The 15362-nt window shown below is 44.4% G+C and overlaps 1 protein-coding gene across 1 annotated transcript in view; it reads right to left on the reverse strand.

Moving 5' to 3' along the window:
- Nucleotides 1-2760: 2760 nt before the first annotated feature.
- Nucleotides 2761-15362, reverse strand: part of LOC124620225 — a 79989-nt gene continuing 67387 nt past the window's right edge. Inside the window, exon 6 of the mRNA XM_047146893.1 lies at nucleotides 2761-3378. Coding sequence (XP_047002849.1) covers nucleotides 2761-3378 — 618 coding nt within the window. The remainder of the gene's footprint in view (nucleotides 3379-15362) is intronic.

Genomic DNA, 15362 nt, shown 5'->3' on the forward strand with positions numbered 1-15362 from the left:
TGGAGTATCCACCACGTTCCCCAGACCTAACTCATCTGGACTTTTACCTGTGGGGAACACTAAAGGACATCGTTTATCGACAAAAGCCACGCACATTGGATGAACTTCGAGAATCCATCGTACATTCATGTGAAAATATCCAACTGAACACGTTGCAGTCAGTAGTTCGTGCTGCGATTCGGCGGCATCGTTTGCGTGTGGATGTTAATGGTGACCATTTGGAACACCTACAGTGATATCTTTAAGTTGGACTTTAAGCTACACTTTCACCAAAAATGAGACAACTCCGACAATTAGTTCGCAAGTTATGGACTTTTAAACAGTGGATACTTTTTTTTGACTCCCCTGTATATTAGGAGGGGCAGTAAAACGCGAGGGTTAAACATCAATCCAGGAGCGACTCAGCAGCTTTGAGTGCATGGCAGTAGCAGTCAGCGCGTGGCATGGTAGTGCTGTCATTTCTTCTTCGTGTTTTACTGTCCCTGCTAATACATATCGATAAAACGAACATCGCACTGGACTAATCTGGGAGCACTCTGTCGAACGAGCACGTGAAATTCCGCTTTAAAAATCATTTTATTTGTAACGTTGAACAAACCGTCGCTTTCCGTAGGTACTGGGTCTCGCATGAAAGACGTGCTGATCGCTAATTGCATGGGCTGACTCCAGCTGCACAATGCGAAAAAGAAATTGCATATGACTGCGGAAACAACAGAGAAAATTTCCCTACGACTATTAGGACAGACGCGCTGCATAAGGTTCTCGAAGTAGTACTGTATATCTCGTTACAGTAGTCTACAGGTGAGATTCACCCACTAACAGATGGGGAATTCATCGAAAAGTTGATATTTCAAATACATTTCTACTAACTAGGAGAATAATTCATACCGAAATCAGTGGCGGTTCGTAACCGCGCATTAACAAATACATCGCAAACGGCTCCTTTTCAACCCTTGCCTCCCGGAATATTTTGCTCCTGTTACTGCACACTTTCACCGCTGCCAGTTACCGCTATTAACTATACTCACCCTAGCCTTATGTATCATGTTCCATGTTCCACAAAATGTTATGTGAGACAGACGCGCTTCTTCCACGAAAACGTCTTAAACACGTATCCTAGTGTGTGACAAAAGTAGATGAAGTGACGAATCAGAAAGTTTAAAAAATCTGACGTACTGCCCAAACAGAGGTGTGTGACCTTTTACATATTCCTGTAATAATAATTCATTATGCCCACGATTGCTTAAACACACAGTGTTTATATCACCGGTTTCAGAACTCGACTGCGATTTTCAGAAATGATTCATCTGCTAACAACTTCGGTAAGACATATAACAATACCATCATCAGTGAAAAAATCTCCTACAGTTGTAAATATTATTTATTTCTAAAAAGGAAAAGCAGAATCCGGTTTCGGTTTCTGAGCTTTATCCCATCTTCAGCGGGAGCTGTGAAATATTATATCGATAATAGCACGTATCCACATATTGTTAACATAAGAAAAGCTAGACACAACCGACGGGAATTCATTAGAAAAACCCCTGTATTTACTTTCATATGCGAGGCCATAAACTGATGCAGCGTACCCGCCCACCAGACCTGTATCAAGCACTGGTGAGTCGAAAACTTCACTTAGGGGGCTTACACTGTGTTTTCACACATTACTACAGGTGTACAGTCTATATACCCATATCTTCATGCGGATACATATGTGGCACGCCTTTAAGCCCGGACCGTTGGGAATTTGGGATGTCGGGCCGTAAACATAATTGATCTGGCGGGACTGGGGTAGAAGAGGATATCCTGCTTATCCCATGTACCTCAGACGCACTATTTTAACATACATTAAACTCAGTTATGCGTTATCTTATGGACTAACATTTTAAGAAACGTACGGGAGTTTCTCTAACGAATTCCTATCTGTTCTGGTTACATTTTCGTATGCTACATGTGGCCAGGTGCTATTATCCTTTTAAAATTTGCAGGTGCACCTCAAGATGGCGCAAATATAATAACACCAGGTGGTGCTTTCCTTTTTAGAAATAAATAATTTTTGTAACTGAGCAGATTTCACAATTTACGCCTATAAAATACGCCAATAAATACATCATATCGTCGCATGTTAAAGAACTGTATTCATGATTTTCAGAATGCTTGCGTGCAATTGTCATATGAAAGAAGATGCACTCCGTCTTCAGGCCACAAGTGGCCCATCGGGACCATCCGACCGCCGTATCATCCTCAGCTGAGGATGCGGATAGGAGGGGCGTGTGGTCAGCACACCGCTCTCCCGGTCCTTATGACGGTTTTCTGTGACCGGAGCCGCTACTATTCGGTCGAGTAGCTCCTCAGTTGGCATCACGAGGCTGAGTGCACCCCGAAAAATGGCAACAGCGCATGGCGGCCCGGATGATCACACACGACAGCGCTAAACTTCGGTAATCTGACGGGAACCGGTGTAGCCACTGCCCTCAATTGTCATATGCCATAACAAATGTTTTAGCGGATTAGTCACATATGAATGTGGCAACGAAGTGCTGAAACCGTTTATGTAAACATTGTAATTTTAAATGATCTTTTGCGTAATAAATTTTTGTTATATGATGGGTCATGTTTTGTACACATTCCACAGACGTCACTTGAATAAGAACGATGCATCGCAACAACGACTCGCAACAGTATTACCGAAGCCCTGTTACAAAAATACTTGTCGCAGAAAATACATGTCTTAAAGGATTTCCCGCAGGGCCACAATATACTTCATTCGCGGTAGGCAGGGTTCTCGTGTCCGGCAGGAGTACTGAGGGGCTGCAACAGGTCTTTGGTCGGAAGACCAATCCTGCGAGGGGGCAGTAGCAGGCTGGTGGAACGGCAGCTGAAGAGGCGAAGCCTGCTGGCCGCGGGGGTGGACGGCGACTGCTGCTGCTGCTGCTGCTGTGGTTGGAGGCCAGACGTCCAGGAGGCGGTGGCGTCGGCGCCGCTGCCGGCGAACGAGCCCGAGTAGATGACGGACGGCGCCCCGGGGGCGGCGCCGGCGGCGTCGGCCATGCGGTGGTGCCGCAGGCGCCACGGTGCCGACAAGAAGGACTGCAGCAGCGCCTCGCCGCCGCCGTGGCCGCCCCCGGCGCCGGCGCCGCCCCCGCCGCCGCCGCCCAGCAGGCAGGCGGCCAGGCCGCGCAGGTAGCGCGCCGAGGCGAGCAGCAGCGCGCCCACGGCGGCCACGGCGCAGGCGCCGCCCAGCACGCAGTACGCGGCCAGCTCGCCGTCCGTGTAGCGCTCCGCCGCCTCCAGGTCCTCCGCGTCTCCCTCTTCCTCTTGGTCGCCGCCGGCGCCGCCGTCTCGCGAGGACTTCCGGGAGCGCAGCGGCAGCATCCGCACCTGCAACCGGGTTCTCCGTAGTGGCGAGCGGCGACTCGACCCGCAACAGCAACGATGAACACGTTTTATTGACATTTATTTCTTACAGATGTAAGACGTGTATATTTCTATTGTCTATTGTCAAACCACAATTTATGAAAGATGTTTATATTGTATTAATAGGATTAACTAGGAATAATTAATATTTGTTGTTGTTGTTGTGGTCTTCAGTCCTGAGACTGGTTTGATGCAGCTCTCCATGCTACTCTATCCTGTGCAAGCTTCTTCATCTCCCAGTACCTACTGCAACCTACATCCTTCTGAACCTGCTTGGTGTATTCATCTCTTGGTCTCCCTCTACGATTTTTACCCTCCACGCAGCCCTCCAAAGCTAAACTGGTGATCCCATGATGCCTCAGAACATGTCCTACCAATCGATCCCTTCTTCTAGTCAAGTTGTGCCACAAACTTCTCCTCTCCCCAATCCTATTCAATACCTCCTCATTAGTTACGTGATCTACCCATCTAATCTTCAGCATTCTTCTGTAGCACCACATTTCGAAAGCTTCTATTCTCTTCCTTTCCAAACTATTTATCGTCCACGTTTCACTTCCATACATGGCTACACTCCATACAAATACTTTCAGAAATGACTTCCTGACACTTAAATCTATACCCGATGTTAACAAATTTCTCTGCTTCAGAAACTCTTTCCTTGCCTTTGCCAGTCTACATTTTATATCCTCTCTACTTCGACCATCATCAGTTATTTTGCTCCCCAAATAGCAAAACTCCTTTACTACTTTAAGTGTCTCATTTCCTAATCTAATACCCTCAGCATCTCCCGACTTAATTCGACTACATTCCATTATCCTCGTTTTGCTTTTGTTGATGTTCATCTTACATCCTCCTTTCAAGATGCTATCCATTCCGTTCAACTGCTCTTCCAAGTCCTTTGCTGTCTCTGACAGAATTACAATGTCATCGGCGAACCTCAAAGTTTTTATTTCTTCTCCGTGGATTTTAATACCTACTCCGAATTTTTCTTTTGTCTGCATCACTGCTTGCTCAATATACAGATTGAATAACATGGGGGAAAGGCTACAACCCGGTCTCACTCCCTTCCCAACCACTGCTTCCCTTTCTTGCTCCTCAACTCTTATAACTGCCATCTGGTTTCTGTACAAATTGTAAATAGCCTTTCCTTCCCTGTATTTTACCCCCTGCCACCTTCAGAATCTGAAATAGAGTATTCCAGTCAACATTCTCAAAAGCTTTCTCTAAGTCTACAAATGCTAGAAACGTAGGTTTGCCTTTCCTTAATCTAGCTTCTAAGATAAGTCGTAGGGTCAGTATTGCCTCACGTGTTCCAATATTTCTACGGAATCCAAACTGAATTTCCCCGAGGTCGGCTTCTACTAATTTTTCCATTCGTCTGTAAAGAAGTCGTGTTAGTATTTTGCAGTCGTGACTTATTAAACTGATAGTTCGAATAATTAATATTTTTCATGTTGGAAATAACTGTGGTAGCAGGGAATGTGTGCACCAAAGTATTGTTGACAAGAGAGACCGCAAATTGATATAATTTTAAAAAGTGCGGGAGAGACCGCGTATGGATACATTTTAAGAAAAGAGCGGGAAAGACCGCGCATTGATACATTTGGTAATGGTAGCAGGGATTGTCTGCACCAGAAAGCGTTGTTGGCGGGAGAGACCGCACTTTAGCGTTCGTAGGAGTCAGTAGTAAGCGAGATGTGAAGCGAGTCGGTAGCAGGTCTGAAGCGAGAGGTTGAGAGGAGCGGTGTGTCTGCCAGCCACCAGCTATGATTTACAAGAGATTATAAACGGATGTACAGAGACATCTGCTACCTAGTATTATAAGAGGAACTAATATTCTTGAATTATTTTCTTTGCGAAACTCAAGACTACTGAAGGTACGTTTCGCGCAATGCTAGTTGTAAGATTATTGTAAGAAGTAAGTCCCATTTGAACGTTTGTAAAATCATTTCATTCAGAATATAATTAACTTTTGCCAGCGATATTGCATTACTGATCATAATCCATCCCAAAAACCATAAACGTAAAACTTTGCAAAATTTTATTGTTGCCAAGAAAAAGTTTAGCTATGAATTACGTAACTTCAGTCAAATTAATTAAAGAATAACGTCAACTTTGGTATTAAAGAATGTCAGCTTTGGTAATAAATACAGCCACTTATTATGAAAGCCACCAGCAGCTAATAGAGTATAGTAAAACCGAGTAAGTATATTCATGACGCAGTTCGATGTAGCAGTCAGATGGCGATTCAGTAACAGTAAAAAAGGTAAGGAACAGTTTTGGGTTATTGCACATAACGACTGAGGGCTACGCCGGCGACACATCCAACGTTTCTTCGAAATAATCAAAAAAATCACTTTTAATAAGCTGCAATTAAATTTGTATGCGAAGATAGAGAAAGAGAATAAATTTCAAAGGGAAGATTTCATTTCCTAATGAAAGGTTTCATAGTTTATTGTAAAAGGGAATGTTATCATTAACAAAAGAGGTATAGAGGAGAGGGGAAGGTTTCAAAGATAAGTGCATTTTGTAACTCCACTGTTACACTCTGGTCACTCACATAAGTGTGAATATCTCTCAAAAGCCTGATTAGCCACCTTTTGCTGTTCGGAGGCGCGAGGCGTGCAAGGACGTAAGTGAGGTTCTGGAATGTGCGACAGCGACGAGGAGCCTTACCAATTCCAGTGCTGTGACCAGGTTTCTCGGTCGAGGATCTGCGGCGCGAACAGGTAATCCGGGGAGTCTCGTGGTTAGGGGAATCGGTAAACTTAACCTGGTGCTCTTCGAAACAGGTCCTTTATCATTTAGCTACAATATAGCAGGTCAACAACTGGAAGCAGTTAAGCCCATAAATTATCTGGGAGTAGGCATTAAGAGTGATTTAAAATGGAATGATCACATAAAGTTGATCGTCGGTAAAGCAGATGCCAGACTGAGATTCATTGGAAGAATCCTAAGGAAATGCAATCCGAAAACAAAGGAAGTAGGTTACAGTAGACTTCTTTGCCCACTGCTTGAATATTGCTCACCAGTGTGGGATCCGTACCAGATACGGTTGATAGAAGAGATAGAGGAGATCCAACGGAGAGCAGCGCGCTTCGTTACAGGATCATTTAGTAATCGCGAAAGCGTTACGGAGATGATAGATAAACTCCAGTGGAAGACTCCGCAGGAGAGACGCTCAGTAGCTCGGTACGGGCTTTTGTTGAAGTTTCGAGAACATACCTTCACCGAGGAGTCAAGCAGTATATTGCTCTCTCCTACGTATACCTCGCGAAGAGACCATGAGCGTAAAATCAGAGAGATTAGAGCCCACACAGAGGCATACCGAAAATCTTTCTTTCCGCGAACAATACGAGACTGGAATAGAAGGGAGAACCGATAGAGGTACTCAAAGTACCCTCCGCCACACACCGTCAGGTGGCTTGCGGAGTATGGATGTAGATGTAGATGTAGATGCATGTACACTGCGAGCTGGCTGACACGTTTTACTGTCCTGCTGGTAGATGTCAACGTGCCAAGGAGCAACAAACTGCATGTAGATGTTGTTGTTGTGTGAGCCGTGCTGGCCCCGGCTTATGTGTACGTTTAAACCTTGACTGTTACTCTGCGTATGGTTTCCCGCGGTTATTGCGGTTATGCCGTGGTTCTTCCTCTTTCTACGTGTGGCAGCAGTGGTGTGTATCGATATTTGCACCTTGTACTATCTTTGGTCTGGTGCCTATAGTTGCCAGCTAGCCAGTGTGCAGTAGTCGGTCGGTTGGTGTGGATCAGCCAGGAAATCTCCGCGCGGCGCAGTGGGCCGGGCCCGCTGGCGGTCTCTACGCAGTGTCGGAGTGTATGGGAGCTGTTCCGATTGCTACAGGTTTCGTGGCTCACCGACCCAGGACATCAAAGTTGGGTGGTGATTTAATTACCGAAGCCAGTGTGTTCATATTGTGCCGTGGGTTTTCATGGTTGGCTGTTGGGGGTATTCCCCTAGAGCAACAGCGAGTGTTCGAGTTGGCGAAAGTTTGGCCATCATCCGGTGGAGTTTAAATGTATTTTGGTTATTTGAAGTCCAAGTGCACCGGCGGAATTTTTTGCCTTTTGGCCGTTAGCGTTCCGGTTACCTGCCCTAGCAAAATTAAGGCAGTGTCCTTTCCTCACCGTGTTGTCGCTATCCAACACGTGTGTGTAGTTTTGACAGCTTATGTGTACATGGTTGTGGGAGGCTACGTCTTTTACGCTTTGTCTTTGGAGTTCCTTGTGTACTGGTCGGGTGGAAACCAAGTCTTCTTCTCGGGGGCTGTCTCTTGGTTGGGTTGCCGGTGGATCGGATACAGTTGGGCCTACTACATGTCTCCCCTAAGCGAACGTTAATATTTCAAGTGCAGACCGACCCCCGGAAACTTCTGAGCGCCGCTGGCTGTACTGCCTTTTCTTATTGGTGTTTGACTGTGTATTTTCATGGCTCATAGCCGATGGTTTGAATTTGTATGCTTTTAGTTGGCTTTTAAATAATGGTTCTTCAGCCGTTTTAAACTGAAAGTTTCTTATATGTGAAGTCTTGCATTGTTTAGGCCTTCAGCCTCTTTTAAAATATTTTTGGATAAAGCTTTGGGCCTTCTGCCTTTTGAAAATTTATTGTAGTTGTGTCTTCCAATCATGGGCCTTCAGCTGTCTTAAAATGAAAATTCCTTACTTGTTAAGTCTTAGATTGATTGGGCCTTCAGCCTCATTTAAAAATTTTTTTTCTGGATAAAGCTTTGGGCCTTCTGCCTTTTGAAAATTTATTGTAGTAGTGTTTTTCAATCATAGGCCTTCAGCCGTCTTAAAATTTAAATTCCTTACCTGTTAAATTTTGCACTGTTTGGGCCTTCAGACTCATTTAAAAAAAATATTGAAGGGTAAAGCCTTGGGCTTTCTGCCTGGTAAAAATTTATTGTAGTTGTGTTTTGAATCATGGGCCTTCAGCCGTTTTAAGAATAAATTTCCTTATCGTTAAGTCTTAGATTGTTTGGGCCTTCAGCATCTATTTTTAAAAATTATTTAAGGATAAAGCTTTGGGCCTTCTGCCTTTGAAAATTTATTGTAGTTGTGTTTCTAAATCATGGGCCTTCAGCCGTTTTAAAATTAAAATTACTTACTTGCCAAGTCTTACATTGTTTGGGCCTTGAGCCTCATTTGAAATTGCATTTAAGGATAAAACCTTGCGCTTTCTGCCTTTTGAAAATTTATTATAGCTGTGTTAAATCATGGGCCTTCAGCCGTTTTAAAAATTGAAGAAGTTGTGCCCTTAAGCCATAAGATTGTGTAACATATTCAGTAGATGGTTAAGCTCGGAAATTTGCGCTGTAATGTTTGGGCAACTAAATAAAGTTATATGTGTTCGCGTGTAACTGACAGCCACTCATTTTTGGCCCCTTTCCACAATTGATAGTGCGGTTTGTGGGGCGTTCAAAAAAATGGTTCAAATGGCTCTGAGCACTATGGGACTTAACATCTATGGTCATCAGTCCCCTAGAACTTAGAACTACTTAAACCTAACTAACCTAAGGACATCACACACATCCATGCCCGAGACAGGATTCGAACCTGCGACCGTAGTAGTCGCGCGGATCCGGACTGAGCGCCTAGAACCGCTAGACCACCGCGGCCGGCTGGGGCGTTCGACTGCGCGGTCATCAGCACCCATACAAAATGTTCAAATGTGTGTGAAATCTTATGGGACTTAACTGCTAAGGTCATGAGTTCCTAAGCTTACACACTACGTAACCTAAATTATCCTAATGATAAACACACACACCCATGCCCGAGGGAGGACTCGGACCTCCGCCGGGACCGGCAGCACAGTCCATGACTACAACGCCTTAGACCGCGCCCATCCAAATTCCCAACTTGTACACAGTCCAATCTAGCCACTTTCACGAATGATGATGGAATAATGAGGACAACACAAACCCCAGTCCCTGGGCAGAGAAAATCCCCAACCCGGCCGGGAATCGAACCCGCATCCCCGTGATTTAGAGGTACTCCTTGTAGAGGAGGATATGGTCTCCAAGGATGGACGCACACATTTGTTGATTCGACGTGCCTTCCAGATGTCGAGTTTACCCACAAAATGCCACGAGAACGTTCCCCAGACCATAACGCTCCCTCCTTCGGCCTGCATACTTCCGACGATTGTCGCAGGATGATTACTTTCAGGCGTTTAAACGTACGCACCAAAGGTCAAGTATCTGGTGGAGGATGAAACGTCACCTGTCGCAACACTGTGAACATCCAGTAGCTTTTTCCTCCCTTTTCTTTTTTTTTTTCTCTTTTGAGTCACCAGTCTTCTGACTCGTTTGATGTGGTCCACCACGAATTCCTCTCGTGTGCCAACCTCTCCATCTCAGAGTGGCACTTGCAACCTACGTCCTCAGCTATTTGTTTGATACATTCCGATCTGTCTTCATGTACAGTTTTTACGTCTATCCCCTCTCCTTGTCGGCGTTTTCCACAGATTCCTTCTGTCGCCGATTCAACGGACAACCTCGTCATTCCTTACCTTATCAGTCAACCTTACTTTCTACATTCTTCTGCAGCATCACATCTCAAGTGCTTCGATTCTCTCCTGTTCCAGTTTTCCCACAGTCCGTGCTTCGGTACCGTACAAAGCTGTGCTCGAAATGTACATCCTCAGCCGGCCGCTGTGACCGAGCGGTTCTAGGCGCTTCAGTCCGGAACCCTGCTGCTGCTACGGTCACAGGTTCGAATCCTGCCTCGGGCATGGATGTGTTTGATGTACTTAGGTTAGTTGGGTTTAAGTAGTTGTAAATCTAGGGGACTGATGATCTCAGATGTTACGTCCCATAGTGCTTAGAGCCATTTGAACCAATTTTTGTACATCCTCAGATATTTACCGTATTTATCGCTCAAATTAAAGCTTTGTTTGATAGTAGTTGATAGCTCTATCGTCGTGATATTACGCGATGCCTAGAAGTGTGCTTCTGTTCTTTAAGCATGTAAGAGATGCCGTAGAAGACTCGAGCGAAAACGGAGTTCATTTTTCATCGCTGACGATTATGGAACTGTGTTCTTGCTAGAGTCTACGCACATTTGTATACACCTCCCATGAGGAAATGGTACAAAGCTACGGCGATAGGAGTTGCAATTGGAAATTGCAGATGGCTTACACTGATCATGTGATATAAAAGGGCAGTTATTGTAAGACAGGTAAGGTGGAAATCGGAACTGCATTTTAATAAATTTGTGACTGTGACACCTGATATGAAAAAAGTTTATTATTTATTTATTGTAATCTCTTTCACGTATTCTATTCCGTGGGACTAGGCGAGCCAACGAATGAATCAAAGGACAGATGAATAAACGGAATTTTGAGAGGACATACGAATAAATAACGTAGGCTCACTGCAAAGAAAAGTGTTCAGTTCGTAAGACACACTCCTGTAAAGACAGAGACAATGCGCCCACCTTTCCCGCTACCGCAAGAAATCACCGACTCTCGCCACTAACAACACCTATACGAAATATGGTTTCCATCTGATGATTGTTAACCATCGATATGTCCAGTGGATAAAGTAAAATGTGACTGACGGAGAATTATATACCTCGTCATGCCATAAAATTTCGAGAACGATTTAATAACAGTAGTGAAAAGTTAAGATACTGATTTTAATGCTTCAGGTGTTCTACATAGTCACGCAGCCCTCCCCAACCTTCTCCACACATACCCACACCTACCTGCACAACCACACCTACCTACAAAGCTCAGAACGCTTATACAGCCATATGAGACTGTGAGAAAAGCATTTCTTTGGGATATGGTTTAACTCGCGTGCTACATTTGCACCTTCTTTGGTCATGGAAAACATTGGAGACCCATTCTGCACATTGTCGTTTTATGGTAGGTTCGTGTTGATAACACTAAGTCTCGTCATCCATGATGATTTTTTTTCCGAAAACTGTTGTCCGCGATTTTTATTTCGATCAATTCGCGGCCGGCGTCCACGCGTCGTTGTTTTTTGTTTCTGAGTCAAGGTTTTGCGTGACAAATTTTTCACACACGTTTGCCTTCTTCGAAACATTCTGGAGAATGTCTTGAACACGTGATTTAGTTATGTCCAGTTCGTTGCTCCATTGCGATTACTGAGACAACAACTTTGAGGCACTATGGTCCCACGCACACTATTTAACACTGCCTATTCACAACTGACTGGCTGGCCTTGGTGGCCGAGCGCGGTTCTAGGCGCCTCAGTCTGGAACCGCGCGATCGCTAAGGTCGCAGGTTCGAATCCTGCCTCGGGCATGGATGTGTGTGATGTCCTTAGGTTAGTTAGGTTTAATTAGCTCTAAGTCCTAGGTGACTGATGACCTCAGAAGTTAAGTCGCATAGTGCTCAGAGCCATTTGAACCATTTTTGGAACCACAACTGACTGGTCGAATACACATCTGGTGTTCACAGTCGTCAGTTTAGGTTGCCATCTTAATCACTGCGCTGACGTCGTCAATATGCCAGGAATAAAATCAGTCGCGAAACCTTTTGGACGGACGATGTATTTTTCCAGTCTGATGTTATCCATTTAGCCACCGAACTACAGCACGATACGAATAGATAATTTCTAAAATTCGTATGCGTGCCCAAAAGTAATCTACACATATAATGTTACAATGTTAAAACAAAACGAGACAAGTACAATTTATTATTATTATTGAGCTTATCACTTAGAAACGGGCGAAATTTGAAATGAATACACAGAGATCATAAAGAACTTGATTTGGCTTAGCGAGCAGTGTGAAAGGTGTAGGGGCATGAAACGTGAGGTAGACAGTAAAATAGGCTGCCAAATTTGAGGGTAGTTGGGTGCAGCAGTGTTTGGGGAGAAGTACCGTACTTTGACGATAGATTATGGATTAGTCAGTAAGTATTTCAAAAATGTACCGCCAAATACGAATTTCCATTTTCCAGCTTAGGTGTAAGACGATCACAATACTTTATTTCACAGTATCGCATGATTGCGGCCACGTGTCGTTTTCAAGTGCTTACTCATATCCTCTCAATTTTACACAGTCGCCCTGTGTGAATGTATACAGTGTAAGTGAAACATGTACATTGTGTACATCCACACAGGGTAACCGTGTAAAATTACGTTTACACACGTGTGAGTACTTGAAACTGGCACTTCGTCGAAATCACCCGGTCGTGTAAAATAAATAATTGAGATCGACTTACAACCAAGATATTTTCGCTAGAAAGAGCAGATATGCAATAGTTAGCATCCCACTTAGACAACGAATTAATATCATTTAGTTCCAGTCCGATGGATGCAGAAAAATTATGGGTAAAGCTTAAACTGACAATAATCTGCAATCTGGAGAACTACTTCCCGAGTATGTGGATTAAGAACAGAAAAGAGTCACCGTGGTTTAATAATAAAACCTGGTAAATGTTGAGGAAGCAGAGACTGTTGCACTCTCAGTTTAAAAAACAATGCGAATAAGACGACAAACAGAAGTTAGCAGAAATTCGTGCGTCCGTAAAAAGATCTATGCGCGAAGCGTGCAACAACTACCAACGTCATATCTTAGAAAAAGGTCTTTCCGAGAACTCGAGGAAATACTGGCCCTACGTAAAATCCCTAAGCGGGTCGAAGGCTTCCATCCAATCACTGGTCGACTAGTCTCTTGTGGTAATAGAAGACAGCAAAAAGAAAGATGAAGTTTTAAATTTTGCGTTTAAGATACCGTAAGAATTCATTCACTTAGGAGGGCAGTACAAAAATATCGTTGTTTGACCACACACAGTACCGTATGGCTGACAAAGTAATAGGCATTCCTGGCGTAAAGAAGCGACCGAAAGAGCTGAAAACAAGTAATTCGCCAGGTCCAAATGGAATGCCAGTTCGGTTTTACAAAGAGTGCTCTACAGCATTGGTTTCTTATTTAGCTGCATTTGTCGTGAATCTCTCGCCCAGCATAAAGTCCCAAGAGGCTGAAAGAAAGCACAAGTGACTTCTGTGTATAAGAAGGATAAGAGAACGGCCCGCAGTATCCTAAACATCGTTTTGCTGCAGAATTCTTGAACATGTTCTCAGTTCAAATATATGAAATTGAGACAGAAAAGGTCCTATCGACAAATAAGCTCGAATTTAGAAAGCATCACTGGTGTAAATCTCAGTTTGCCCTTTTGTCACATGATATACTGCGAACCATGGATGAAGGGCAATAGGCAGATTCCATATTCCTACATTTCGGGGCATCGTTTGACATGGTGCGCCGCTGTAGCCTGTTAACGAAGGTACGATCATATGGAAGAGGTTCCCACATATGTGAGTGGCTCCAAGACTTCTTAATGGAACGCGGTACGTTGTTCCCGACAACTAGTGTCCATCAGAGAAAAGGGTGTTGTTATCAGTGCCCCAACGACATGTGATAGAACTATTCATATTATCTACAAACATCAACGATCTGACAGGCCATGTAACCAGCAGTCTGTGGCTATTTACTTACGACGCTTTGATGTATGGGAAGGCGTCGTTGTTGAATGGCTGTGGTAGGATACAACATGAGCTATACAAAATTTGTATATGGTGTGATGGATGGAATCTTGCTTTAAATACAGAAAAATGTAAATTAATGCAGATGTCTTGGATAAAATCCTACAATGATGGAATTCTGCATCAGTAGGGAGCTGCTTGACAAAGTCTTGTCTGTTAAATATTTGGGGATAACGTTGAAAAGCGATATGCAATGGAATGAGTGCATAAAGTTGGTTGTAGGTAAGGCAAAAGGCCGACTTAAGTATATTGGAAAATTTTCAGAAAAAAGTAACTCATCTACAAAGGAGACTGCACTACAAAAAAGACCGCCTACAAAGAGGAGGCCACACTGCAAAGGAGACCGCACTACAAAGGAACCACACTACAAAGGAGACTGCACTACAAAGGAGACTGCACTACAAAGGAGACTGTACTACAGAGGAGACCACACTACAGAGGAGACCACACTACAGAGGAGACCACACTACAGAGGAGACTGCACTACAGAGGAGACTGCACTACAAAGGAGACTGCACTACAAAGGAGACTGCACTACAGAGGAGACTGCACTACAGAGGAGACTGCACTACAGAGGAGACTTCACTACAAAGGAGACTGCACTATAGAGGAGACTGCACTACAGAGGAGACTTCACTACAGAGGAGACTGCACTACAAAGGAGACTGCACTACAAAGGAGACTGTACTACAGAGGAGACTGCACTACAGAGGAGACTGCACTACAAAGGAGACTGCACTACAAAGGAGACTGCACTACAAAGGAGACTGCACTACAAAGGAGACTGCACTACAAAGGAGACTGCACTACAGAGGAGACTTCACTACAAAGGAGACTGTACTACAGAGGAGACTTCACTACAGAGGAGACTTCACTACAAAGGAGACTGCACTACAAAGGAGACTGTACTACAGAGGAGACTGCACTACAGAGGAGACTGCACTACAAAGGAGACTGCACTACAAAGGAGACTGTACTACAGAGGAGACTGCACTACAGAGGAGACCACACTACAGAGGAGACCACACTACAGAGGAGACCACACTACAGAGGAGACCACACTACAGAGGAGACCACACTACAGAGGAGACTGCACTACAGAGGAGACTTCACTACAAAGGAGACTGCACTATAGAGGAGACTGCACTACAGAGGAGACTTCACTACAGAGGAGACTGCACTACAAAGGAGACTGCACTACAAAGGAGACTGTACTACAGAGGAGACTGCACTACAGAGGAGACCACACTACAGAGGAGACCACACTACAGAGGAGACCACACTACAGAGGAGACCACACTACAGAGGAGACCACACTACAGAGGAGACTGCACTACAGAGGAGACTGCACTACAAAGGAGACTGCACTACAAAGGAGACTGCACTACAGAGGAGACTGCACTACAG

This window comes from Schistocerca americana, chromosome 6 (assembly GCF_021461395.2).
Source record: "Schistocerca americana isolate TAMUIC-IGC-003095 chromosome 6, iqSchAmer2.1, whole genome shotgun sequence".
Taxonomy (NCBI): Eukaryota; Metazoa; Arthropoda; class Insecta; order Orthoptera; family Acrididae; genus Schistocerca; species Schistocerca americana.